This window comes from Pteropus vampyrus, unplaced genomic scaffold (genome assembly GCF_000151845.1).
Source record: "Pteropus vampyrus isolate Shadow unplaced genomic scaffold, Pvam_2.0 Scaffold26, whole genome shotgun sequence".
In the NCBI taxonomy this organism is placed as follows: domain Eukaryota; kingdom Metazoa; phylum Chordata; class Mammalia; order Chiroptera; family Pteropodidae; genus Pteropus; species Pteropus vampyrus.
Window position 1 is genome coordinate 734899 of NW_011888807.1, and position 27606 is coordinate 762504.

General features: G+C 32.3%; 1 protein-coding gene across 1 annotated transcript in view; it reads right to left on the reverse strand.

Annotated features, from left to right (window-relative positions):
- Window positions 1–27606, reverse strand: part of EPHA6 (EPH receptor A6) — an 841299-nt gene that overhangs the window by 449401 nt on the left and 364292 nt on the right. Inside the window, 2 exon segments of the mRNA XM_011356398.2 lie at window positions 11518–11853; window positions 26988–27143. Of these exon segments, the coding sequence (XP_011354700.1) occupies window positions 11518–11853; window positions 26988–27143 (492 nt within the window).

A 27606-nucleotide genomic window follows, 5' to 3' on the forward strand; every position in this document is an offset into this window, starting at 1 on the left:
CAGGCTTCTAGAAATACAGAATTGGGAGCAGTCGAAGAAGTTGGATTGGGGCTAATAAACTTACAAATTGGAATGAAATAAATAAGAATAAATTAATTGGAATGTTCTATTGATGGTCTATCCTATCCACAAAGAGTGGTAATGCAGAGAATGCATTTCCTGAAGTACGATTTATTTTTTTCTATTTTCTTCTTAAATAGGCTAACGTTTTCATAGAAGAAATAGTTTAGGTGAAATATATGGAAGATCATCCTAAAAGAGTCAATTAAAAGATACATGAGGATTGGAAATCTTTCTTAGGGATCTTCGAAATGGGATAAAAATAATATCTATTTGTAATATAAAAATATATTTATTTATATAATGTTATCTATAACCTTTATATGTGCATTCTGCCTGACGACTTGTAGCTAAATTCTACATTCTTCTGAGATTCTTTAAGGCATATGAGAATCGTCGCCTTATAAGTATAAAACTAATACAAGCTGGAAGCAGTTAGGTTAACAAAATTCAGATGGCAGAAAATAAAACTTTAAGGAAATAATTTTGCATGTCAGCTATAGTTTAAATTTAAATACATAATTAAATACTGTTTCAAATAGAGTTTAATAGTTTAATTGTTCTCTTAATACAAGTATCTCACATTTTGTAAAACAGTTAAATAAAAATAGCAGTTGAACATTTTAAATATTCAAACTGTTCGGCACATTAAACATTTATTTTCAAAAATAGAATGAGGAAACTATTCCCAATTTCTAGCAATATAAATGTGCAACTCATATCTACAACTGACCAACACATTAATCTTTATGAAAAGTAATAAAAAACTTTAAATATCAAGTTATGATAGGACAAACTATCAAATAAACTTATCCAAATATAATCTAAACTTATAGAAAATAGTCAATCATCCACTATTTATATAAAGAAGTCTTGAAATAGGATGTCAAAAAGAGAGGGAATACATTCACATGAGCATTATAAATGTAATGTAAATGTAATACATATCTTAGAGATTCAGTGATTCAGCAGAAGCATAAAATGAGTTTTTAAAGACAAAATGAAAGAAAATAAAAAGTATGTTTCTATTCATATAGATATATTTATCGTCCTTGGTAATATTTACTTGCTCTACGAAAGATGACTTAAGAAATACATAAGACGGACCACAATTTCAAAGGCTGAATACAAATGATTTAATGTCATGTCATAATTATTTTGAGGAAAAAACACTTTTCTGTCTTAAGGTATACCTAGAAGTGACTCAGTATAACAATATATATAGTAGAGCACAAAGGTATCCACAGATATGAAATTTACCTTCAGGTCTATTAGAATATCAAAATAATTAAAATAGCATTAGGCAAATTATGGAACTACATTTCAATTTTTTTGTTTGTTTGTTTTTAATCTTTCATTACTAAAAGCTTTGCTCACTGCCTAACAAAATAAATGTGTGGTCAAACAACTAGGTTCTCTTTTGTAAGTATAAATTTATGAAATATCAACCTTCACTGTCTGTCATATTGCTATTTAATCATTTCTTACTTTATATGCATTTTAAGGTCTTGTGTACTAAGTAATATATCAGATACTCAGTTCACAAAAATGTATATTGAATCAGATATTATATTTAGTTTAGTCTTTTTTACTTAGATTTACAAGTTCTCACTTCTAAATCTTAGAAAATAAATGACTGTTGGCTGCTCCACAGTAGGCACGTCTCAAACACTCAAACATGCATCTTATTTTCACTACGTAACATACAGCACAGTACTTGGCACATCATAGTCACAGACTATTTGTTTGCTGACTTATATATAGAGGTAAATGAGAAAAACAATTTTGTAAAATGCTTTCATGGCTGGCTTGATGAATGTGTGACTAAGCAATTTCACAACTCCTCCACCCCTCGTAGGGTTTAATGTTCAGCTACTGCCATCTTGAAATTTTTAATAATTTTATCATTGAATTTATGTTTCGTAAGTGAAGTCTGATGAGATAATGGAGCATGCACTAGGAGATTGAAGCATCAGCTCTAAGCGAGGTCTAGCCTCTGGCTGCCTCCCCACATTTCTGGAATGTGTTTCCTGGGACACACTTCCCTGCTCTCCACCATGCAGTTTTCCAATCTCTTCTCCGGCCCTTGACAGCTACCACCCTCTGCTTGGTGAGGTGACTGGGTTGACCTCTGAGGAGGATCACATTCCTGGGTTGTCTCTTGTCTCCAGTGGGGATCTGGATATGTGCACAGAAAGGGTCTAGGTTAGCCTCAGGACTGTGCGTGCATGCATGCGTGCATGCATGTGTGTTGGCTATCTATATTTTGCAGAAGCCATATGTTAAAGCTTCTCACCCACCACGCGCAAGTAGCCAACAACTTTTGGGATGGAGGTTTAAAGACTTTTGGTGTTTTCCCTTCTACTGTGGGTTTGGAAGGTCCTGGCAACCTGGGGTGGCTTCATTCTTACATGTGCAGAGGGTGTATTCTCTGTGCTGGCTCAGTGCTTAGGAGACACCATCTCTTTCTTCTTCAACCTGAGTTTGGCTTATTTTTGTCTGTTTTGCTATGCTTGAGACACCTTTAGGGACTGGGGACAAAGTGGGGGTGAGACTATAGAAAAAGAATTGTATGATTTTGATAATTCCACATACAAGTTAAATGCTCTTATATTTACATTTAAATATAACATTGAGCAATATAAAGAAGAATGGTAAAGTTTATGCTAATAATTTGAAATTTTACTTTTTCTTTACTTAGAAGGACATTAAATGACAGTTAAAAAGCACAATGACAAGGTGAAGGCGAGAAATTATGGAAAGAAAAAGCTTTATATTTTAGTACCTTTCATGGCCTTTCCCCCTGACTTTTTAACAAAGATTCCTGCAGTTTCATTTTTCACTGGGCATCACAAATTATGTAGCTGAAACTGACTGTTTTAGACTCCAAACCAAATAGAAAAGTGCTGAGGAATACATGGAATTAAAAAAAGCTATTTAATCTAAAGATGCTATATGGAATTTCAGTCTGATTAAAAGGTTAGCAATTAGTTTTCAATCTTTACAAATTTAAGTACTTTTTAGGCATAAAGACATTTCACATTTTAAAAATTATCAGAATAATTCTGTCAATTTTGAAATTCTTTTAGTTTAATTCTTACACATTAATGCTTTTCCAATTATTACTAATAGTTAAAGAGGCTTTTAGAAAATTTTTTTTAAAATCTAGTTTTTAATAGTAATAACATAACAATCAGCTACTTGAATAGGTCAATTTGTTTAGTAGGCAGAGTTTAGTTAATGAAATTTTCAAAGCAAAGAACTACATTGAAAAGGGGCAGTTTGCTAGACATTTTTCTAACCATAAAGTAGAGCCTTACATCATATGATACAGATTATGCAAAAATGATCATTTATACTTATCTTCACAGCTAACCAGGTTTATTTTTACAAGATTTAAAATATTTAGTAAATAACCTCTACTACTATTCTTCAATTTGTACAGACAATGCCATTAAAATTATTAATGTAGTAGTAGAAGCATCAAAAAAGCAATAAGATCTTATAATTTTATACTAAAGAAAGTACTTATTATTTTCCTGCAAAACATGCAAATGAGAATTCCTCAGAGAAAAGTTCATGACTCTAAAAGCCAACAGCTTAAAATTAAGTTTAGAATTAAATACATTTATCTAACAACATATAATCAAGGAAAAACATGATTGCTATTACTAAATGAATTACTATTGATTAAAAACTTTTGTTACAAATTCTGTAAGTATAGCACCAGAGAATTTAATGAGTATGAAATTTAGTATATGCTAAAGAATACATATGCAATAATATTTTCTCATTACGTTCTAGATTAATTCTTGGTTAAATTTAAGGCTTTTTATTCCCACTGCCTAGAATAGTCTTCTTTTATATATCCACAGGGATTTTTATTCCATTTATGATCTGTTGAAGTATAATATTATCAAGAGAGATGGTTTTGGTTTTCCTATGTGAAATGCCTCTCTCCTCATTACTTCCAAATCTCTTACTCGTTTAGTTCTTCATGGGACATATACTCAACACTAAAATATAATGTCCACTAAGGCGGGGACACTGTTAGCTATTTGTTTTTCTCCACTGTATCCATAGCACATAGAATATTTTCTGGCAGATAGTAAATTTTCAACAAATATTTTTAAATTAATTAAGTAATTAAAGAGTAACTAAAGCTATCTCCAATTTCTGTTAATGCAGTCAACAGAGAAGTATTAAGTTATAGACAATATTATTTGACTATTTTTAGTCAAATAATATATCATCCTGGCTATCAAGAAGCTTACATTTTGGTTAGGAAAGCAAACTATTACAAAATATGATTATTACCAGTTTCCATAGGGCAGTGGTTATCACATTCGCCTCACAAAATATGATTATGGTCCAGTAAAGTAGGAACAGGTATGCCACTGTACATAATGGACTGGGAACAGTTCACTTTCTGTTTTTGTTGCCTGAGAGCTGAACCTCTGACTAACAGCAACGAAACAGTTGCTAAGGTCTAAGGGACTTTTCCATATCATTAATTTACTCAAAACAAAACAAAAAAAATTGCATACCACAAAGACACTAGACTTGTTAGTAATTTGATGTTCCTCAAGAGTAAAACAAAGTTTACAATCAGACTCTATTATAATTTAATATTTGGATAGACCACAAAGATTTAGTTATGATTAACTAAACTGATGATTCAATTATCTTCCAAAAATATTCAGTGCACTTTTCAGAAGAAAAACACTCTTCCTGAGGAGATAGGAAAATTTTATCCTTCAGTATAAGGTGTCTGTAGTTTTTGAATATCTAATTTTCTTATTTCTAAGAGATATGAAAAATACAAACAGTACAGCATATCTCTTACTTTAAATCATGATTGTTGCCTTTTTGAAAACTTACCATGCCACTAACTTGTATCCAGTGTATTTTGGGTAGGCGTTTCAAACTTTTATATTGATTTTCTAAAATTTGAATAGACTTGCACAGATTTTAGAAAATAAAATACTTGATGTCGAGAATTTTGAAAACACTGAGGATTGTGAGACATATCCAGACATAAAATAAATTAAAATACAGATATAAAGATGAATGAATGTTTAGTGTCCTTAATTACCTACTCCAGCAACGTGCAAAAGGTTGGCATTTGAAATAGACTGTATTTCCAAAATGCAGTGGACTGTAAATTAAACAGACATCTTGAGTTTATAAATACATAAATACTTTTGATTTAAATCTATTTTCAATGTCAGTTAAATTAATTATTGCTGCCTGAGAAAATTATAAAATCTTTAATCAAAATGTGAGTCTAAAGCAAGACCTATACAGAGTAGTAACCCAATGGCAGATATAGAAGTGCTGAATGTATATTTTAAGAAGCCCATCAATTAGACAACACGCTTCTGACAATAATTGCTTTAAAGACCCTTTAGCAAATATCAGCAGAATTGGTTTGTAATCTAGCATGTCTTTCACTTTGAACAAGGTCCCTAAAGGTTTTTGCACATGTCAGGATATCTACAAATACAATTTGTTTCAGGTTGACTCTCCATGATTAATATTTTCCTGTACTGTCTCTGACCAGAATAATTCCTTTTACTGAACTATACACCTTAGTTTTTCTATCATGCACTGAATATTAAAATCAGATGTTTTCTAGGTGTTGCATTCTTGTTTTGCTCTCTAAATGAAACACCTTTAAAGACTATTTAAATAAACTATGAAAATAGAAGGTTACAAATATAGCTCTTTGGGATTATAGAAGTCACTTAATTAAGGTTTATTGCTAAGATTTCTAATTATGAGAGTCAAAGTCAAATCTATAGTCTTATTTATCCAACTAAAATCAGAATAATCAAGGAATGTTTCACATAACTACAGCAAAGTGGTTCCAAATGATTTGGCAAATTTTTTTTTACATTTGTTTAATTGTAAACAGATAGCAAACAATTAAGTTGGGGTTCTTTAATGTGGTTTCTTTAATATTTCTTAAATATGAGAATATATATATATATATAGTCATTACATGAAAGAAAAGGCAATGCAAATTCTCTCTTTATCCTCATGTTCCACACTGTGCATACATAGAGCAATAAAAGCACACTTAATACAATTCTCTAAAAATTTTGGTCTCAAATATTTTGTTTCCTTACTTATACAAGTGTCACCTTATGAACAATATTATTGTCATGATGATTTTCTTTTCTTTGCTTGTGGTCCTGATAATATACTAGTATTTTCTAATAAATGCTGATTCCCTAACTTGGCTAATTTGCATATACCTACTATTTCTCCAAATTTTAGATTAAATCTTCAGTTCCTTCCTCGAATCCTTCTGTACCTCTGGAATAGATCAACTATTTAGATGCTCCTGATAATTAGTCATCAGTGCCTTACCCTTCAATTGCTCAATCTTTGTATGGTTCCTTCTACTCGGAATTCTTTCTCTTTTCCCAGCCTCACTTTGCCAAGTCACATTCTAGTTATCTCTCAGAACAGAGCTTCATTTAAATCTGTTTCCTCAGGAAGATCAGCCCTTATCTTCCAGACCTGGAGAATATATGCTGTTAGAGTATCTTGAGCTTCTCCTTGGTGGGACTTACCCACAGTACTAATTATAATATATATTGTCATTATTTATTTATTATCTGCCTCCTCACTAGACTGTAAAGTTCATAAGGGCTCACTCGCCAATGTACTTATGTTGAATAAATTAAAGGTTTAGGAATAGCACATATTGCTTTTCCATTTTGTTATTAAAAACAATGATATGTCACCTACAGATAATGAAACAAGTCATTTACTGTGGCTGTTTCAGTCCAATGAAACTGTAATGTGTTACATTATAGATAACTTTGGAAAGTGCCTCTCAGGCACTTCAAAGAGAATTTCCAAAGATACCCAAGTGAAATGATCAGAAATCCTTTCCTCTATCTGCAGCAGTAAAACTATCATCTTTTCAGGGCTAGCATAAAAATGATGACAGCTAAAGTTTGGTTCTGGGACACTTTAGTTTCTATAAGCTCTTTTTGTTTTGTTTTTACCCAACACTAGAATCTGACCCCTTTTGATATGAAAAGAGTAACTGATACATTCAGAGATAAATTATTTCATAATGTTATCCTTGCATGGAGTATTTGCAATTTTAAAGATGAGATTCTCTAATGTCAGAATTTCAGGCGCAAAGAGACAGGGCTTTCTTGGTGTCTCTCAATATTATGACATGGAGATAGTCACTCATAAATATAAGGCTGATTATAATATTTTATTAAGCATGTATGTGACAATATTTTAGTTCAGTTTAAAACCTTAACATACTTTCTAAATAAAATTTAAATATATGTTGAGTTTTTATTAATCATATGTGAAAAAATGTCAAATTAAATTAGCAATAATTGTTTCATAACATTCTTCAATAAAAATAAATTTATTAGGGAAGATTGTTTAATAATATTATCCTGATAAATGTGTAGTCTCAATATATGAATACAATATCTTATTCCATCTTTGATATACCTTCTGTCCTTATAGCAATACACTTTTAATGAATTCCCTCATTGTATAAGTGAGAAATAATTTATATTCTATCTTTTTGTGAAGTAAAAAAGTAAACTAAATAAACTTCTAATCCTAGAATGAAAGGCTGCTATATGCATATATGAAATTATGTAGCTATTTATGTATATTTTTCTTTATAGAGATGTTATTTTAATCCTAAAATCTATTTACATTCTATAGTTAAGAATGGTTGTATTGGAATATATTTTTTGATAAAGTGGCAACAAAAGAACCTTAGAAATAATCTGCTAAACCACAGAGGAACAGAAGACCCTAATCTATTTTACCTTGAAAATATAGTTGACAAGATTTTGTTGAATCTATGGGAAAAAAGAAAAAAAAGAGGGAATAAGAATTCCATTTTGAATGAACCTAAAGCAAATTCTATGATGTAGAGATATTCGTTAAATGAAAGAGAAAATTGCATAGTAAATACGAAATGGTTATTGTATAATACTATCTGTCGTCGCTTTATTTATTAGATGCATATCTGAGAGATCAGCAAGGTGGACTTATATGTATAATATTTTGAATAAAATAGTCACATCCATTTCAAATATGTTTTAGTAGAATATTAAACTTTTCTTTCTGTATATTTTTTGGGTTTAGCAATGTTTTTAACTTTTTATTTTGCAATAATTATAGTTTCAGGAAATTTGCAAAAAAAAGTTAACTACTTGCATAACTATAATACAACACTGAACCAAGAAACTGACATTGGTAAAATCCACAATCCATGGAGCTCGTGTAAACATGCATGTGTGTGTGTGTGCGTCCGTGTGTGTATGTGTGTGTGTAGCTCTATGAAATTTATCATATATATATAACCTTATGTAACTACCACCACAATCAAGAATCAACTGTGTTGCCATCACATGGTTCCTTCCTGCTATCACTTTACTGCCATATCTCTCTCCTGCGAATTCTTAGCCCCTAACTACCACTAATCTATTCTCCACATGGAAAAAAATAATGATCAGATTTATATGGAATCACGAAAGACCCCTAAAAGCTAAAGCAATCCTGAAAAAAAAAGAAACAAAACTGGAAGTATCGCACTGCCTGACTTCATATTACACTACAAAGTAACAATAATCAAAACAGCATGGTATTGGCAGAAAAACAGACACAGAGACCAATGAAACAGAAGTGAGAGCCCATAAATAAACCTGCATATTTATAGGCCAAAACAAAGGAGCCAAAAACATACAATGGAGAAAAGAAAATCTCTTCAAAAAGTGGTGCTGGGAAAATTGGAAAGCCACCTGCAAAGAAATAAAATTAGACTGCTATCTGTTACTGTACACCAAAATTAACTCAAAATGGATCAAGATCTAAATATAAGACCTGAAACAATAAATTGCATAGAAGAAAACATAGATACTAAACTTATGGACCTTGGTTTTAGAGAGAATTTTATAAATTTGAGCTCAAAGGCAATGGAAATTAAAGCAAAAATAAATAAATGGGACTCTAATAAACTAAAAAGATTCTGCACAGCAAAAAAACAAAAAAAAAAACAAAAAACAAAAAATGAAAAAACAAAAACCAAACCATCAACAAAACGTAGAGGCAACCATCTGAATGGGAGAAAATATTTGCAAACAACAACTCTGATAGGGGATTAATATACAAAATATATGAAGGACTCATACAACTCAACAACAAGGAAACAAACAATCCAATTAAAAAGTGGGCAGAGGACCTGAACAGATACTTCTCCCAAGAAGACATACCAACAGCCAACAGACATGAAAAGATGCTCAACTTCACTATTAGGAAAATGCAAATTAAAACCACAATGAAATACCATCTCATACCTGTTAGCATGGTTATCATCAACAGGACAAGTAATAACGTGTTAGAGAGATTGTGGGGGAAAAGGAACCCTCATCTACTGCTGGTGAGAATGTAAATTGGTACAGCCATTATGGAAAACATGATGGAGGTTCCTCAAAAATTAAGAACAGAATTATCATACAACCTAACAATCCCTCTTCTGGGTATCTACCCTCAAAATTGGAAAACATTTATCCATAAAGATATATGCACCCTGATGTTCATAGCAGCATTATTTACAGTGGCCAAGACATGGAAACAGCCAAAGTGTCCTTTGATAGATGACTAGATAAAGAAGATGTGATACATATATACGATGGAATATTATTTAGCCATAAGAAAAGAGGAAATACTGCCATTTGTGACAACATGGATGGATCTCGAGGTAATCATGCTAATCAAAGCAAGTCAAACAGAAAAAGTTGAGGACCATATGATTTCACTCATATGTGGGATAGAAAACTGAAAGCAGCAAATGAACAAGACAAACAAAAACTCATAGACACAGAAAGCAGTTTAGTGGTTACCAGAAGGGAAGAGGGTAGTGGGGTGGTAGATGGAGCATAAAGGGGCCAAATATATGGTGACAGAAAGAGATTTGACTTTGGGTAGTGAACGCACAATGCAATATATAGATGATGTATTATTGAATAGTACACTTGAAACCTACATAATTTTATTAACCAATGTTCCCTAATAAATTTAATTTAAAAAAGAATGTTATAGAAGAGAATCACACTGAATACCTCCTTTTGATGTTGGCTTTTGCACTTACCACAGTACCCTTAAAGTTAATCCAATAACTTGTATTAATGGTTTGTTCCTTTTCATTGCTTAGTTGTACTCTAACACTTTCAATAGACTTTTATTTAAAATATCAGAATATGCTGCTTTAGTGTATGTTATGGACTGAATCTCATACCTCTAAAATTCACATTTTGAAGTCCTAATCTTAGCACCTCAGAAAGTGACTATATTTGGGGATAGGTCCTATAAACAGGTAATGAAGGTAAAATGAGGTCATATGGATGGGCTTTAATCCAATATGATGGTTCCCTTATAAGAACAAGAGATTAGGATACAAACATGCATGGAGGAAAGACCATGTGAGGACAAAGGGAGAAAATGGCTATCTACAAGCCAAGGAGAGAGGTTTCAGAATGAAATCAACCCTGTCGATACCTTGATCTTGGGCTTCTAGCCTCCAGATTTGTGAGAAAATAAATTTCTGTTGTTTAAGCCACCCAGACCAAGCAAACAAAAACAATGTATAAAAATAGTTTTAGCTTTATAAATTTGTTTCATATATGTGTGTTCATATACAATACTTTCTGCTATAAGACAATCATTTGTGTATCCACATAATTTATGAATGCCTCTCAAAGGGAGTTTTTAAAATCTCTGAAGCTTTTCCTGTATTATGCTCTACAATAAATCATGAACATACACTTATAAAAATCATAGGAGTATTCACGCCTAACTACGTTGCAGCAAAAATCTACAGTGTTATAAACGGAACATTTTAACTGAAAGCAATTGAATTTTTTAAAAAGACAGTTTAACTAGTTTTTACAGTCTGCAATAGCATTTGGACTCATTTCTAGATATTTTTATCTATTTCTTTTTAGAGCGAATCATGGTTTAAGCATGTTAACTAAAATCTTTTTACAATATAGATAATTATAATTAGCATAAATTTTTACTATTTGCTTTATTTGATATGAAAAAGGGATGTCAGCATAAGTGGGGTAACTGAATTTCAATTCAATCAGTAACGTTTCATTTATGGCTAATGTTCATTGGTAAGAAACATGGATTTACTCATTTCTATTGGTATAAGATTATATAAAAAACAAATACATAGACAATAGAAAGAAGTATGTATCTAATCAACTATACTCCTAAGAAGTATATCAAAAAAATCTTTTTGCACCTTTGGAAACAACAAGAGCAACAACAAGAAAATCACTTCTGTAGTATATAAAATATACAATGGCACTGTAGGAAACATAGGCCCACCAGGGATATTATGCAGCAAAAGGAAATTATGGGTCTGTTTGAGAGAACAGCAGTGGAACTTACCGTCTTGATCTGTGGTCACTGTAATAGCTGTGAATGGCTTGGGAGAAAAACTCAACTCAGAAACTCCGTTCATGGCTTCTATTTCAAAGGTATAATTCACGTGAGACACAAAGTCAAGTACTATCACGGAATTGTTGATCAGGCCAGTATGTCTTGGGATGAAGCGGAGTCCTCCACCACAGTCCTCACACTGGCTGGTGTCTAAGCCACATTTCTTACAGATTACACTGTATGTGAGATCTTTTCTCCCTCCTGTGTCACTTGGTGGGCTCCATTCCAAAATAAGGGCTGTTTCATTGATGTTAAAAACCACATTCCTAGGAGCTGAAGGTGGCCCTAGAGAAAAGCAATTAAAAAACAAAAGTACATGTATAGGACAATGAATTATGGTGCTAACTCAAAAACTTCATCAAAAAACACACGTTGGTCTTTTGTATTAGTTTGAGCTCTTTCTTATAGGAACCATAAAGAACATATGGTTAAAAATATCTGATTAAGTCTAGTAAAAAACGAGTCTTTAGGAGTGAAGATATTTTATAATTAACTTTTTGGTATATGAATTTCAATATTTAATATCAAAAGTCTCCACAAGATAATTATACTCTTTAAATTTATTGGCTGGAAATATAAAATCAGACATTTTTAATTATGCTATGGTTTTAATTACATCTTAATAATTATATCACCATTTTCAAATTTTAAAAAGAAAGTTTATATATATTATATATATATAACAATATTATGTTTAGCCTTTCACATTTCGTAGTATGCATGGTATGTAGATAAAATTCCTATTCATTACTTTTGACAATCCTTAAGCATCTGTTTCTCACGAGTTGAGAATGACCATAAATTTAGGGTGAACAGTTTGATAGAAGAGGAAGAGAAAGAGAAATTGGAGGTAGTACAAAGCCTTTTTATACGACCTTGCTCATTTCGCAGGATAAAAGCATTATATGGAAGGGATTAAAAGGTATATATAAGATATGGTGACTGGACTTTTATTCAGATTAACTTCATTAAACACAAGTAACTGTGTCCTTAAAAGCTGAAAAAAAGACCCATACAATCATTTTATTTATCATCAAGACTCTTCATTAAACAATCTGGTCACAAGGTTTGGATGAACATCTTTCCTCAGTCTTCTCATTGCATGGTCTATTAAATCCTTTAACTATTCCACCTTTTTTTAAAAAAAATTGTATCAATAATCTTTTACACATATTTAAGCCCTTCAAACTTCAGTTTCATATCATCTATTGAGCAAATATTAACTGAAAGTCTACTAGATGCCATACATGGCATTATGTGCTATATATGAAATAGAATCCTTTCTATAAGAGACTATGCTTATATTGATACTTTGAAAAATAATTCATTGCAAAAATAACTAATGAAATAACATTTCTGCCATATTTTAGAAGGCTTATTTTTAAGACATCTAAACCAATTTTTAAAATTTCTGCTATTAAGAAAATTTGCTTAGAAAGTGGGAAGAAATGTCTTTGCTCAACATTCTCTCTACAGAGAGAAATGCGAGTTTTGATATAGGCTCCTTTTGTATTTCAAGATACAGACATTCATTCATTAAAGATTTTTTTAGTGACTATTATGTGTACCATATACTCTACTAGATCTTGGACTTAACAGTCTGAATGTGATAGAATTATTCCTGCTTTCTTGTTATTTATATTTTAGTTAAATGGTTAAATAAACACATATACATATAAACAGAAGAATAAAATTCAAATTATAAATGAAATTATGAAAATCAAAAGGAACAAAGCTGATTTGGGAGAAAAAACTTTCATTCACTGTTGGTGGGATTGTAAATTGCACCCCTAGGGGTGCAGCCACTATGGTAAATAGTACGAAGGTTCCCCAAAAATTAAGCATAGAACTACCGTATGATTCAGCTATTCCACTTCTGGGTATTTATCCAAAGAAACTGAAAATAGTAATTTAAAAAGATATATGCACCTCTATGTCCATTGCAGCATTATTTACAATAGCCAAGAGATAAAAGCAACCTAGATGTCCATTGATAAAATGGATAAAGAAGATGTGGCATATATGTAAACTGGAATATTATTCAGCCATAAGAAAGGACGAAATCTTGCCATTTGCAACAACATGGATGAACCTGGAGGGTATTACGTATGCTAAGTGAAATAAGTCAGACAGAGAAAGACAAATATCATATGGTTTCACTTATTTGTGAAATTTAAAAGAAAATAAAACAAAACAAATAAACAAATAAAATAGAAACAGACTCATAGATACAGAGAACAAACTGATGGTTGTCAGAGGGGAAGGAGGTAGGGGAATGGGTGAAAAAGATGGAGGGAAATAAGAGGTATATACCTCTAGTTATCAATGGAAATAAGTGACAGGATTGTAATGTATAATATAGGGAAAACGGTTAATATTATTGTAGTAACTATGAATGGTGACAGTTATTAGACCTATTGTGATCACATTGTAAGGAATATAACTGTCAAGTCACTATGTTGTCTACTTAAAACTAATATAATGCTGTATGTCAACTATACTTTAATAAAGAAAAGGAAAGGAGCTGAAATAAAAACAAACAAGCTGAAAAAACCAAAACAAAAGGAGGATCCGTTTAAGAACCATTCTGAGAAAGCCTTGCAGAGGTGGCTAATAAGAAGTATAGAGAGGTGGGAAGAATATTAGGGGTAGAAGGTGAGAAGTACTTTAGTCTTTTTAAGAAAGATCTTAAAATAGTCATGGAACTAGCAGAGAATCACTGTAACTAGAATGTAAAAGGCAAAAAACAAGAAGTGAGTTTTAAGGAACAGAAAGAGATCAGATAATGTAAGACTGCTAGGCTCATTGGAATGAATTTGGATATTTTTCTACATACAACAGGAAGAAACTATATATTTTATGCATTGAAGTAGTGTGTTTTAAAAAGAGCTTCTAGCTGCAGTGAAGGGATTGGTCTAAATGAGTGCAGGGTACTCAGCAGTGAGATCTGTTATATGGTATTAGGGTAGCAGAACATTAGTCATAAAACTATATCACTGTGTACTGGGTTTGAGATATTAAGAAGTGTTATTATATATTTTCTTTTTTAACTGGATCTTGATATCAGTAATCTGATGGGTAGGGTCCTCATCAATTTATATGTATATCATCTATGCTAGACCTAGAAATGGAACAATTAGCTTTTCTAAAAGGTTTCTGCATACATTGCTTTAGGCCATTTCATATTCCAGAGAGTTACAGGAACATCTGTCTTTGGAAAGGAAAATATGGAAAGGATGATAAATGAGAGCACAGGGATACGTGTAGCTTTTTACTTTCAACCAAGACTTATGTCTGGGAGATAAAGATTCATTATCATTATCATAATAATGTCTTCGTACAGAATGGCATATTCATATTGTTGCTCTTTTATTTATAATAGAAAACATGAATTAATATTCACTTACATTTCCATGAATAGGAAGAATGTTATCAATTATGTTATAGATGTCTGCAAGTATATAACTGTCCTCTTGGAGATACTTAAAAAAAAGGCAACACCCTTCTGACTCAAGGGCCCTCATATTAATTTGTATGACGATTAAATAGCTTTTTAATTGCTGTAAAATTATGCCAGCTAAACTGTGATTTCATGCAAATATTAAGCTGTAATGGCATGCAGTGAATCATATACTAAGATTTAGAAGTTGGAACAAAGACAGACAATTAATTCTAATCCTCGGATTCAACTAAATTACGTGTCAATGGGCTTTTATGAATGTGGCCTGATTGTGTCGCTATCATTTATAAATTTTACAAAGATTATGTGATACATTGGAGGTGGGGGGTGGGGGGAAACCCTGGTAGCCATAACCTTTTAGAGACATCTGTATTGAACATTTCAGGGATTTCCTTATGTTGATTTTTTTTTTTTTTAAAAAAAGAAAACAAGTAATTCACATAGAAGAAAAGCAATCTCCACACTTCACCCTCCAGACTGACTTCATAAGAAAAGTGTAATTATTCTGATTTGCAAATAACTTTTCCAAACTCACCATATAATAAGCCTTACAAAAAACTACAAATTTATTTCTACTGGTATATCTAGAAAATATATTTTCAATCTTTTTCCTTTTTTTAGTCTCAATTTGGATTTCCTCTTTACAGTTTTAAAGAATAAAGGAATAGTGCTCTAATAATAAATTTATGAGAAGTTTGTAGCATGTGCTGCCTCTTCCCTTCCCAAAAAAGCATCTGGCCCTGCAGTCCCCATCTTCTTCTTGGGGTAGCAGAGGGCAGGTGGGTTATGATTTTTGTTTTGTTTTATTTCACTTCAAGTTTTTCTATGTAAGCTGTTGTTAAACAGAATGGGTATTTCCAAAAATATATCCTGCACAATATCTTTAATCCCATGAGATATCACACAAAAAATGAGTTCAGTGCCCAAATTAAGATTCCTCTGGCACATTGATGCTGAAACAAAAGTAACACATTTTGCTTCCCTTTGTCGAATCCACCATTTACCAAACATTTGTTTCTACAGCTTTATTTTCCAAGGAGTATCTGGGGGAATGCTAGTGTTCTTCAGAACACTGTCAAATAAAAGCTGACACGGAGAAGCAAACTTAAGGGTCATATTTCAGCTACTTCATTGATTTCTATAGTTTTATATTTCATGTTTATAATTATAGAAATATATTAACTCATAAACAAACAGAGTCTTTTTCATATTGATTAGAAAATAACCCATTAATCGTATTGTGGTTTGCAGATGCATTTTTTAACTTTAAGAACAATGAAAATTTGATCTAAATGAGGACATCCAGTCATGAAAGTCTACTGCCTATTAAACTATCTGGCAATAATTTAAATGCGTTTGTTAATTTAATGGCTCCCAAGAATGTGGTAGTACAGTTTTCTAATGAAAAGCAAATTTCTTTAGATCTACAAGTTTACAAATCAAATAAAAATAGTTCTGTGTTAATCTATATCAAAGAGAATACTTAAAAATATATATTGAACCATCTATAGATGTTTAGGTAAATTCTATTGTAAATGAGTAAATTATAGAATTTACTAAAGAAAGATAAATACATAGGAGCAAATGAAAAATTACATCTCTAGACTAACAATGTACTAAAAATATAAGTTGTCAGATCTACATATAGATGTAATTTACAACTCTAGAAGTCATTTCATTTTTTGTATTATTACTATATTTTAACTTTTATCTATATCCATATTGTTAATCTAATATCTTTCCTATATAATTTTTGAAGAACAGCTAATAGGAGCATCCATAAACAGAATTTTGTATTCTTCTCTAAACCAATTTGTACTCTATTTATACATAAAATGTTTGTATATTTGAAAATAGATAACAAGTAATCACAAAGCTGGGGCTTCAATCTCACTGCAGGGAAGAAACTAAATCAATTTATTTATTTAAAGAATTGCAACCCAGATAAGTATTGTAATTACGTCAAGGTCATGCAGTACATGAGTAGTAGAATGATACCTAGGGTTTTTTATATTCAGATTTTGTTTTTCTTTATTCTATCATACCATGTTTGTCTCATAGACAGAAAAGATCTGGTAAATAAATATGAAATGTATTTTATAGTGCTTTTCTTAGGAAGTACTGTAAAATATAAATCCTCAAAACATACAAATTATTAAGCAATTTATTGCCTTCCTACAACAGATTCCTTTTAATAATGTTATCTTAGAACACTTAAAATAATTTTATATGCAGAATAGCAATTGAAAATTAAATCTTCAAGGTAAATATACTTAAAATACAGCAGCATGTACACTTCAAATCCTTTGTACTCAACATATTTTCTTCAATATTACTGCACCTTCTTCAGTAACTTAATTGATGTCTAAAATTATGACTTTTTTCGTTAATGTTTTCATAATACTATGAATGAGGACTTAGGTAATTCTTTTTGGATTCTCCATTCTTTCTAAAACTCATAGTTAAATAGAAAAATTTTAAAAATAAATCTAATAGACTAAATACCATTCACTTTCTGAGTAAAATCTAAACTTCTCTACCTTGTCTACATGAGTCTTCATAACCAGGCTCATCCTTATTCTCATGATCTTTTTCACTACATCTCAAAGCCTTTGCACATGCTGCTCTTTTATTTCCTTTAGCTTTCTGAAAAATTCCTACTCATTCTTCATGTTCTGATTTAGGTGTTACCCACTCTGTGACACTTTTTGTCCTCTGGAAGAACTGACCACTTTTATACTTGTAGTCACATATACAAGAAATGCAACCAACATTTTTAAGTATTCGTTTTTTTTTCTAAGGAGCGTAGTAAATATTTCACATGATTAATTTAATTATTACAATAAACCTATCAGGTAGTTATTAGTATCCCTATTTTATAAAAGAGGTGACTGACACTTACGAAATGCCATATTACACTGAAATATTTGTATTCATATACACAAGTCTATTGTGGTCCAGGATGATCCAAAGGCAACATGTGCTTTAACTAAGGGAATGAATAGAATGCATGGTTTTGTGCAATCTTTCAGGTTATTTTTCACATAGTACAAAATTTGATAAATATTGAAGAGCAGAGTCCAAGGTTTTAATCTTTGAAAAGCCTGATCCACAAAACTTGAAAATCATTTGAGAAGTAGAAGGGAGTGTTTATATTATGACAACTGAGATTAACTAATAAAGACCATAACAAAATGGGCAGCCACCCACTCTCTACTCATTGAGAAGGAATAAAAACTTCTTAAAATAAAGTTTCTGTAGACCCTAAAAACTTGAAAAGTGAACCTTTTGTCCCCAAATTTCTATGCTATAGAGCACTGGTATAAACCTTGAAAAAAAGTTCCAAAAGTAGTTAACCATTCTCATCAATGTAGGGGAAAAAAAGTACATACAAACCCATAGAATAACTAGTTGTAAGAATTACAAAAATGTGTTATAGCTATGCAGATCAAGAGTTAAAGAGCAAAACCACATATATGATGAAAGCACACTAAAGTACAAATTAAATAATTTGACCTTGAGTCTTCTGAGTTAAGTATGATCTAGTTTCCATAATACCATGAAAAAAGAAAACGCATGCGCACCTCCATACAACTCTTCCCCTGTTTGAGTCAATTATGTTAAACATTCATTAGAAATAGAAAAAAGAAATATGAAGAAACTAAGCATTGTCATAATCTGGGATAGAAAATCAAAACAATAAATGAATAGGTTAAAACAAATTAATAAACCTTTCTCAAAATGCATAACACTGTGGGGATAATTATGAACACTCTCTTTCCAATTATGACTGTTTATTGGTAATTAGTCTGTAGTGTACACATAGATAATATTGAATGGGACAATTCTCTCTGTGTTACAACTGTAGAGGGCAGAAATAGATTCACCCTGGAAGCAAGTGGTCACTCAATTCTCCAGCATCAGCAGAATGACTATTAAATATCTCTTCCTATAGAAGAAGCTTTCCCAGGTCATTTGGTAAAAGAACCAACACTGAAATAAATATTAAAGTATTTGCGTTTAGGAAACTCCATAAAGCTCAAAAAATATCTTACATCAGTGATCTGTATTGGAGAAACTGGGATTCATTAACTACAGTTACCTATTCTGTAATGTAGGGTCGTTTTAATTGTAAAACTATACCATTGTAATACATTGAGTGAATATTTAGAGTTATTGTCTATAAAAAGGCAAGTCTAAACTATAATACAGCCTGCTTGAAGCAATAAAATCCATCTTTACAACTTATCCTATTTTGGCCTCTATATAATTGTGACTGCTATACTGTGTTCACAATGAGCCACCTAACCAAATAGTTGCGCTTTTGTGTTTCAGTTGTGAGGTGGAAAAGCAAGCAACCAGAACAGTTTTCTCCATGCAAAACATGCTTCGGAAGAAAGAGGGAAAATCCCTAAAGAGATGGGGGGAAAAAAAGAAGAGATAGCAAGCAGAGCTGGGGTATATGAGTGTGGACATTCCTGTACCCACTCAGAAGTGGGTTACCTGAGCAGGCCAGCGGAAATGTAGAACACCTCTCCTGTTTCATCTCAACACACTATTTGTTCTACTCAAAATAAGAGGGAGAGGTTAATGCCTTTCTCAGGCGGCCAATTGTTCTAGCAATCAAGAAACCACGTTTCACAATGTTAGCCTTAGAACAAAAGTTAAGTTCAACTTTTACATTTTCATCCCAATCACTGGCACTGTATGTCAAATGCAAAGATACAAAGACATAATATTTGCCTTTATATTAAGCAAGAAGTTGGAAAATACTGTTTTTACACACAAGGTACTTGACTTGATGGCATACTTAGATGACCAAAAAAAAAAATTTTTTTTGATGTTTATTAGAATTATCCACATATATAACATATTTTATTTTTTGAACTTTTCTAAGTAGGTAACACAAGTGTTTGCTGAGTCTGTTAATCTTCCAGCACCTGTTTAGCAGCTTTAAGAAATCTTACTGATTTAAACACATGAGGAACATCAAAGTAAAAATGCTATGATTGTGGAATACTATTTTGTCTAACTTTTCATACATCCATATATTAGACCCCTCACTTCATTTATCTTGATCTTTTCATGCTTTCTTTCCTGCTTGACAAGTAAGTAATGTTTTCTTAGTAACTCTTATTTTCCTATGTTTCTTCAACCTCAGTGAGTAATTTCCCTTCTGGCCTGGAAAAGCCTTGGACAGTTATTTTGATAACACACTTCTTGGCAGGCAGCAGGCTCTCCTGTGCTCTGAACTGCTCTCAGAGGCAGCCCTAATTGACCAAGACTTGCTATTGTGGAGTGTCCCCCACAGATCATCTTTTAAAGCATAGAATATACATTAATGAGTCACCTGAGAAAAAAATTTTAGAGTTTATGAAATAGATCAATAAACTAGAGAAAACATTTCAGTATTTCATTTTAAATTCCATATGCATAATTTCTTTATATATTTTACAGCTTATGCAAAAAAGATACAATGATTTTTAAAAATTGAGGGGACTCAAACTTGGAAATATGTTGTTGGTATAACTGTATGTTAGTACTCTTTGAGAGATCCTAACATAGTTAAATTTGGAGAGGGAGAGACAGGCCAGGGATAGACTTTGACTGTCCTTGAATTGACTTACAATTTGGGGCTTTGAAAGCCTTTAGGGAGAAGTGAGAACATGATCAAGGTTTTGTTTTTGTTTAGAAATAATACTTTCTAGTAATTTGTAACATTTAGAGGGATGGAAGACAAGGAAGAAATCATGCCAGGATATTATTAAATTAGTCCAAGGAATAGTTAATGGCCTTAACTAAAAGGATAAAGCCAGAAACTAACAGGCTAAGGGGTAGAATTGATAGGACTTCTGACTACTTTCACATGTCAAGTCCAGGGCAGATTTATGATTCTAAGCTTTCTGGCTTGGATTGATGCATAGACTCTCCAGAATAAGAAAACAAGCTGGGGTAGATGAGCAGACTGGGAGAGAAAGCAATAAAATTGGCTTTTTCAGGTTAAGCTTGAAATTATTAGTTTATTTGTTCATCAAATATTTATTTAGTGCCCATTATCTGCCAGGTACTGTTATTAGTACTAAAAATACAGTAAAGAAAGAACAGCCATGATCCCACTGGCCCTCATAATCTAGTATGGGTTGAATGGCAATAAACAAGGAAACAATTGTACAAAAAAAGAAATCTGATATTTTCAAAGAGTGATATAATCCACACAAAGTAAAACATGTGACATACAAAAGAATAACTTAGAGGGATTCAGTTTTTGAACGGGTGGTCAGGAAATGCCTATACTAAGTACTGACACTTGAGTCTGAATGGCAAAAAGGAAATGGCAATGAGCAGACCCACAGGGAGAGCATTTCAAGTAGAAGAAATTGATGGCACTAAAGATGGGAACAAGTTCAGCATCTCGGAAGTCCATGAGTTTAATAACCAAGAGAAGTATGGTATGAGAGCAGGTATGAGATGCAGGCAAGTTTCCATAGAACACATAGGTTGTTAGATTCCATAATTAGTCAGCTGGAATACTTTGGACCTTAGAAGAAAAGACTGAGATATGGATAAAAATATGGGCATCATGTATTTACAGGTTCTATATGAAGCCATGAGAATAAGTACACATGAAAAGACAAGAAGGCAAAGAAAGGAATATGAGGAAAATTAACATTTAATGGTGAGCAAAAGAAGAGAAACTGTCAATGGACAAATACAATGGTCATAAAATTAAGAGCATGAAGGTAAGATTGCAAGGTCTTAGACTGAAAGAGAACAGATAGTTTCAAGAAAAAAGGAGTAATCAACAGAATTAAATGTTATGAATAAAAAGGCAAAAATGTTTCCAATACAAATGATAAATGAGATTATTGGTTAATTTTTCTTATGTAGTTTACTTGAAGTGGTGGAAGAAAATGTGATCGCAGTAGAGTAGAGAGCAAAAATGTGAATGTAGTAGAGTAAAAAGTAAATTAAAAGTAAAGAAGTAGCCACAGCCAATGAAGACTGCTTTCCCAAGGTGTTTGTTTTGGAGGAGAAAAAATATTAGACCGGGAGCATTTTTTTCATGAGTATACTTACAGATTATGAACAAGGAGTCAGTGGAAACAAAGTTTGAGTATACTTACAGATTATGAACAAGGAGTCAGTGGAAACAAAGTTTGAGTATACTTACAGATTATGAACAAGGAGTCAGTGGAAACAAAATGTGAAAAGAGGAAATTAACAGTAATAGCCAGGCCCAATAAAAGTTTGAAGGATCAGACTCCTCCATCACCACGAAAAAGAACTGTTCAAGAGATTAGCTCTGGATATGAGAGATTTTTTTTTTTTAACTGTAGCCATTTGAATCATCTAAAAATCTTTATGTGACACCTCACCAAAAAAAGATATACAGATGGCATATAAGAATATGAAAAGACACCTCATATTACATGTCACTAGGGAAATGCAAATTACAATGAGATCCCACTACACACCTATTAGAAATAGCCCAAATCCAAAATACTGACAATGCCAAATGCTGGCAAAGATGTGGAGCAAGAGGAACTCATTCATTTTTTGTTGGAATGCAAAAGAATAATTTAGTGGTTTCTTACATAAGTAAAAATACTCTTACTATGTGACCCAGAAATCATGTTTCTCAGTATTTCCTCAAAGGACTTGAAAACTTATGTTCACACAAAAACCTGCACATTCGTGTTGATAGAAGCTTACATATAACTGCCAAAACTAGGAAGCAACGAAGCTGTCCTTCAGTAGGTAAATAGATCTATGAACTGTGGTATATCCAGACAATGAAATATTATTCAGCGCTGTAAAACAAATAATCTATCCAGCTGTGAAAAGATGGAGGAATCTTAAATACATATTACTAAATGAAAGAAGCTAATCTAAAAAGGCTACATACTGTATGATTCCAACTATATGATATTCTGGAAGATGCAAAACTATAGAGACAGTAAAAAGATAAATGGTTGCCAAGGCTTGGTGGGAAGAAAGGATGAACGGTGCGGGGGACACAGATTTTTGGGCAGTGAAAATATTCTGTATGATACAATAATGATGACTACATGTCATTATACATTTGTCCCAACCCATAAAATGTACACTAAGAGTGATTCCTAATGTAAACTATGGACTTTGGTTGACAACAGTATGTCAGTGTAGGTTCATCAGTTGCAATCAATGTACCATTCTGGTAAAGAATGTTGATAATGGGGGAGGCTGTGCACATGCACATCTGGGGTAGGAATATGGGAAATCGCTACACTGTCTCTTAATTTTGTGGTGAATCTAAAACTACTCCAAACAATACAATCTTAATAAAAAATGTTTGTGTGAAAAAATCATATATGTGTGTATGTGTGTGTGGTTGGTTGTCTCAAGATTTTGAAATAAAAGACACCTATCTCTGAAAACCCAAATAAATTATAAAACTCTTAATGGTGAAATCACATGCATTTTTGTACCAGAAACTTAAGGGTTGTTAATGGTACTAAGCAGAGAATGACTCCTTGGGGTCGTTAAAATCATATTTATATAACCATATACTATATGTCTATGAAACTCTTTCCTTACTGGGCCTTTTCTGGCCAAATGTCCTGGTTAATCATTTCCAATATTTTAATCTTTCACTTTCTTTTAAACTCATACATTGAAAATATCCCTGCCCCTGATACTAAGGGGGAAAAAAATGATTCCTTTTAAATCCCTGGAAGAGTTTCTGAAAACAGTTTCAAATGCTAACACTAACAAAAACAGTAAAAAGTGATGGGATTAACTACTTAGGTTGCAGGAAGTGACACCAACAAAGGAATTTGGATGCTCAGACAACTTTGTTAGAGGAAGGAGAGTTTATTAGGCCAGCTGAGAGTGAGGCAAAAGGCAGGAGCTTGTTCAGGTTAGATTTCTTACAGTTTAAATACCCTGGTAGTGTTCCATGCAAGGGGCGCATGATTTCCTTCTCTGAGGGTCTACGTGCACTTCCTGATTCAGGATGGGAGGGAGAGTTTCAGGTGGGGGCTGCTAGGGGGAAGGAAGTCCCAGACCACCAGTCTTATCTATTTACAAATCGTTAGATGTGGCAGTTGTTTCCAGAAGGCCATTTAAAGATCTATAGGGTGTGGTTAATCCAAGACCGACTGAGTAGGTCATTTTTGCAAGCCCTTTCCTTTGCATTTTTCGAATGCCTCCTCTCTTACTTACTTGACCCAAATTCTAACCTTTAGATAATACACTATTGGAATAAGAGTGATAAAAAATGTCGAATTCATAGATACATGATATAGAAGTTAAGGGAGTTTGCAGCTATTAAAATTTGACTATTGTTTGTGGTTAATGAAAGACAGGAAAGGTTGACTACTTGTTTGGTTCATGGCTTCGATAGTTCTATGTCTTGGTGAACTTATCTGGTTCTCAAGGACCAGTGTCTAATTGTCTAATTGTTCAATGACCTCCTGACTTGTCATTTTCCTGACTTTTCTTTCCCAACAACCTAATCTTTTAATTTTTATGAGATATGATGCTTTAGAGTTTATGGTCCTTACTTTTCTTGCAAATATTGTAATAACTGCAAGGGTCTCTCATCTAATCAGAGTGTAATTCAAAAAACTTTAGTGCCATCAGATAGGCATAGAGGAATAGAAATTAATATGTTTTGTGAAAGTGTCTTAAAAACTCAGTACATTGTATTTTCAGTTTGTAGGAATGCAGATGAAGGAAGCTGTGAGCCCAGAATAATAGTATCAACATAAAGTATTTAATAGTTTAAATATTTACTTATCAAAAATTACTTCAAAATGAATTATAGGAGAACAGCTTTCTGTATTATAAATATTTATGTAGCATTTACAATTTGCTAGGTATTGTTCTCAGCACTTTTCAGATATTAACTTATTTAATCATCATAACAAAAGAATGAGGTAGGTACAGTTATTATCACTACAAATGGTGCAACAGGTTAAGAGTTAAGAAAGGTTAAATAATTTGTCCAAGGTTATATTGTAAACACCAAAACCATGATTCACACTCAGATAATTTGACTCTAAAAAAAAAAAAAAAAGATGGTGCAATACTAATACACTATACTAAGTCTTTGCTAAAACAAGGCAAAGAAGTCCTTAAGTAAGTAATAGAGAGAAGCCTTGATAGAGGATCCTCCTAGGGAGACCTGACAAAAGCTTTCACTTTCTTTGAGGGTTCTCTCTTTCAATCCCTAATGACAACATAGCATGCTATTCTCCTTCTAAAGCGCTGCCCAGCAATGACAATAATTAAACCTTTTCCAGCTTGCCGTTAGTAGAACTAAGGCAGGCTAGCATTTAAAAACAGAATTTATAATGCCAAGCATTAATTGTTTTTTTAAAAGAAAGAAAATCCAAGAAACAAAAATGCTAACCTGATAGGTACACATATTGATTCAACAATGACTGACAAGTTTACCAGATTCACAGACCTTGTTGCATCTCATATTTGTTTCCTTAACTAGTCTCATTCCAAAGAGCTGTAAGCTTTCCCAACTATCTATGCTGCGACGTCAATGAGGGATTATAATGATAAGGACCAATGTATTCCTTTAATTTGTCAGTTGTCTATTTATGGCCTTCTAAGAAAATAAAAAGAGGAGATTCTCCTCAATCATTCACATAAGAAACTACATTCAGTTTCTGATACAGGATTTGAGGGATACTTGCCTGCCAGTACTGTAGTTATTTGAAACTCTACCATCTAGGTTGGAATGAGTATGTTGTCCACAATATAATATCATGATATATAGCAACTGTGCAAGAAGGATTACATGTGTATAGTAATATCAAGCTCTTCCTGTTCAAAATTATTACGCAATCAGGTGAGTAATCACATTTAGAATTTTCTTTTTCCTATTTATAAACTGAAAATATTTTCTAGGGAAAAAAATATCTAGGTAGTAATTTTCTGAAAAAGTAGTCTCTCAGCATTTAGAACCCAAAAGCAAAAATTACATCTACTAATGAATGTGTTGCATTTTTATTAAATGTGTTCATAAAAATAGTTTATATTAAAGTCTATAGTAATGCAGACAAATCTATGAATAGCATCAGTTAAAAGAAATGGGATATCTCCATTGTCTCTAAGGAATATGTGGCATTACATAGTTCTCGATCTATTTTTGCCTCTATAAAATTACATAACATAAGCAACATTTTGGCACCAATTCATCAAAAAGATGGGCAAATTTTCACTATGATACCTATTCATGTATTTAACACGACTTATAACTTAGAGGTGACATTTTACTTTTGCCCATGATATATTCACTTTTATTTTTAAAATGCAGATATTTCAAAATGTATTGGTATTTCAACTTTAATAATAGGAGAATACAAATAATTTAAAATTCTCAGTGACTGCATTAAAATGACCTTAACATTTAGATTTAATATACCATTGGTTCCAACCTCAAAATTGAAGAGAACGTGAGAGGTGAAATGTGAAGAAATTCAAAACTACCTTCCTTTAAAGGCAAATACCAAGGAAAACTTCAAACTTTTCTGCATAAAAATAGCACAATGGCTTTTAGAATTCTACCTGGAAGTTCCCCACACAGTAAACTTGATGGTCTTAAATTGATGTGCCTAAAAAATGGTCAAGATTTGAAGAGAAGAGAAGCTTTCCTTGTAAATTCTTGGGTAGTCTTAAACTGCTTTAATTTCCTAAGGACAGATTATTGTCAGGGAAAATTTACAGGTCCTCAAACCAATGCGTGCATGTCTAGGATCAATGTGAATTCTGAGGAGTAAACACATTCTTTGGAGAAGTTGACAAGCAACTATGCTGAGAACAAAGAAAAATTTTTTCCTTGACTTATCAAAGACAAATAGCATCAATGGTACAGAATTTTGTATATCTACATTAAAAAAAATAGAATAAAGAAACCAGAAGAATTGGAATTAGGATTTCCAAATGCAAAATATAGACTTACTGGTACATGCCATGGAAGGTGGGTCTTTTTCAGCCCGGAAGTAACCTTTTTCACACTGACAGATAGAAGTTGCTTCCATGTAGGTTAAACTGTGTGGAGGGCATTTAGAACATTTTGTGTTCCCAGCAAATGCTTTATAGAATCCTGGTCTGCAAGCTGTAAAAACAGTGGAAAAATTTTTTTATATTATTGCTAGAGTTCTTTTATTTGTATACGTACAACATATTTTAATTTAAACACACTTTGGATCTCACAGAGTTCAGTGTCAAAAATACACAAAAGTCAATAACATCAATGAATTAAATTAGTTAATCAACATCAGTAACACAACAGTGACTTCACATTTTACCTGAGGTTGCTAATTTTAAAAGCCATACCTGAAACACACATATACACAAAATAGCAATCATTATGGAAGTGTGAGGATGCCTATAACAGGCAATAAGAGAATTGATTTTGTGTAGTTCTGGGAAATGGCATTAAATAACACTGAATCACACTATTTAAAAATATATTTATGTTCCATTTCCCCCTTAGTCCTTATGAGTACTTTAAGGAAAGTCCCAGTGTAGTGCGGGTGTATTTTTAATATCTTCAAGGCTAAAAAAAAAAAAAAAAA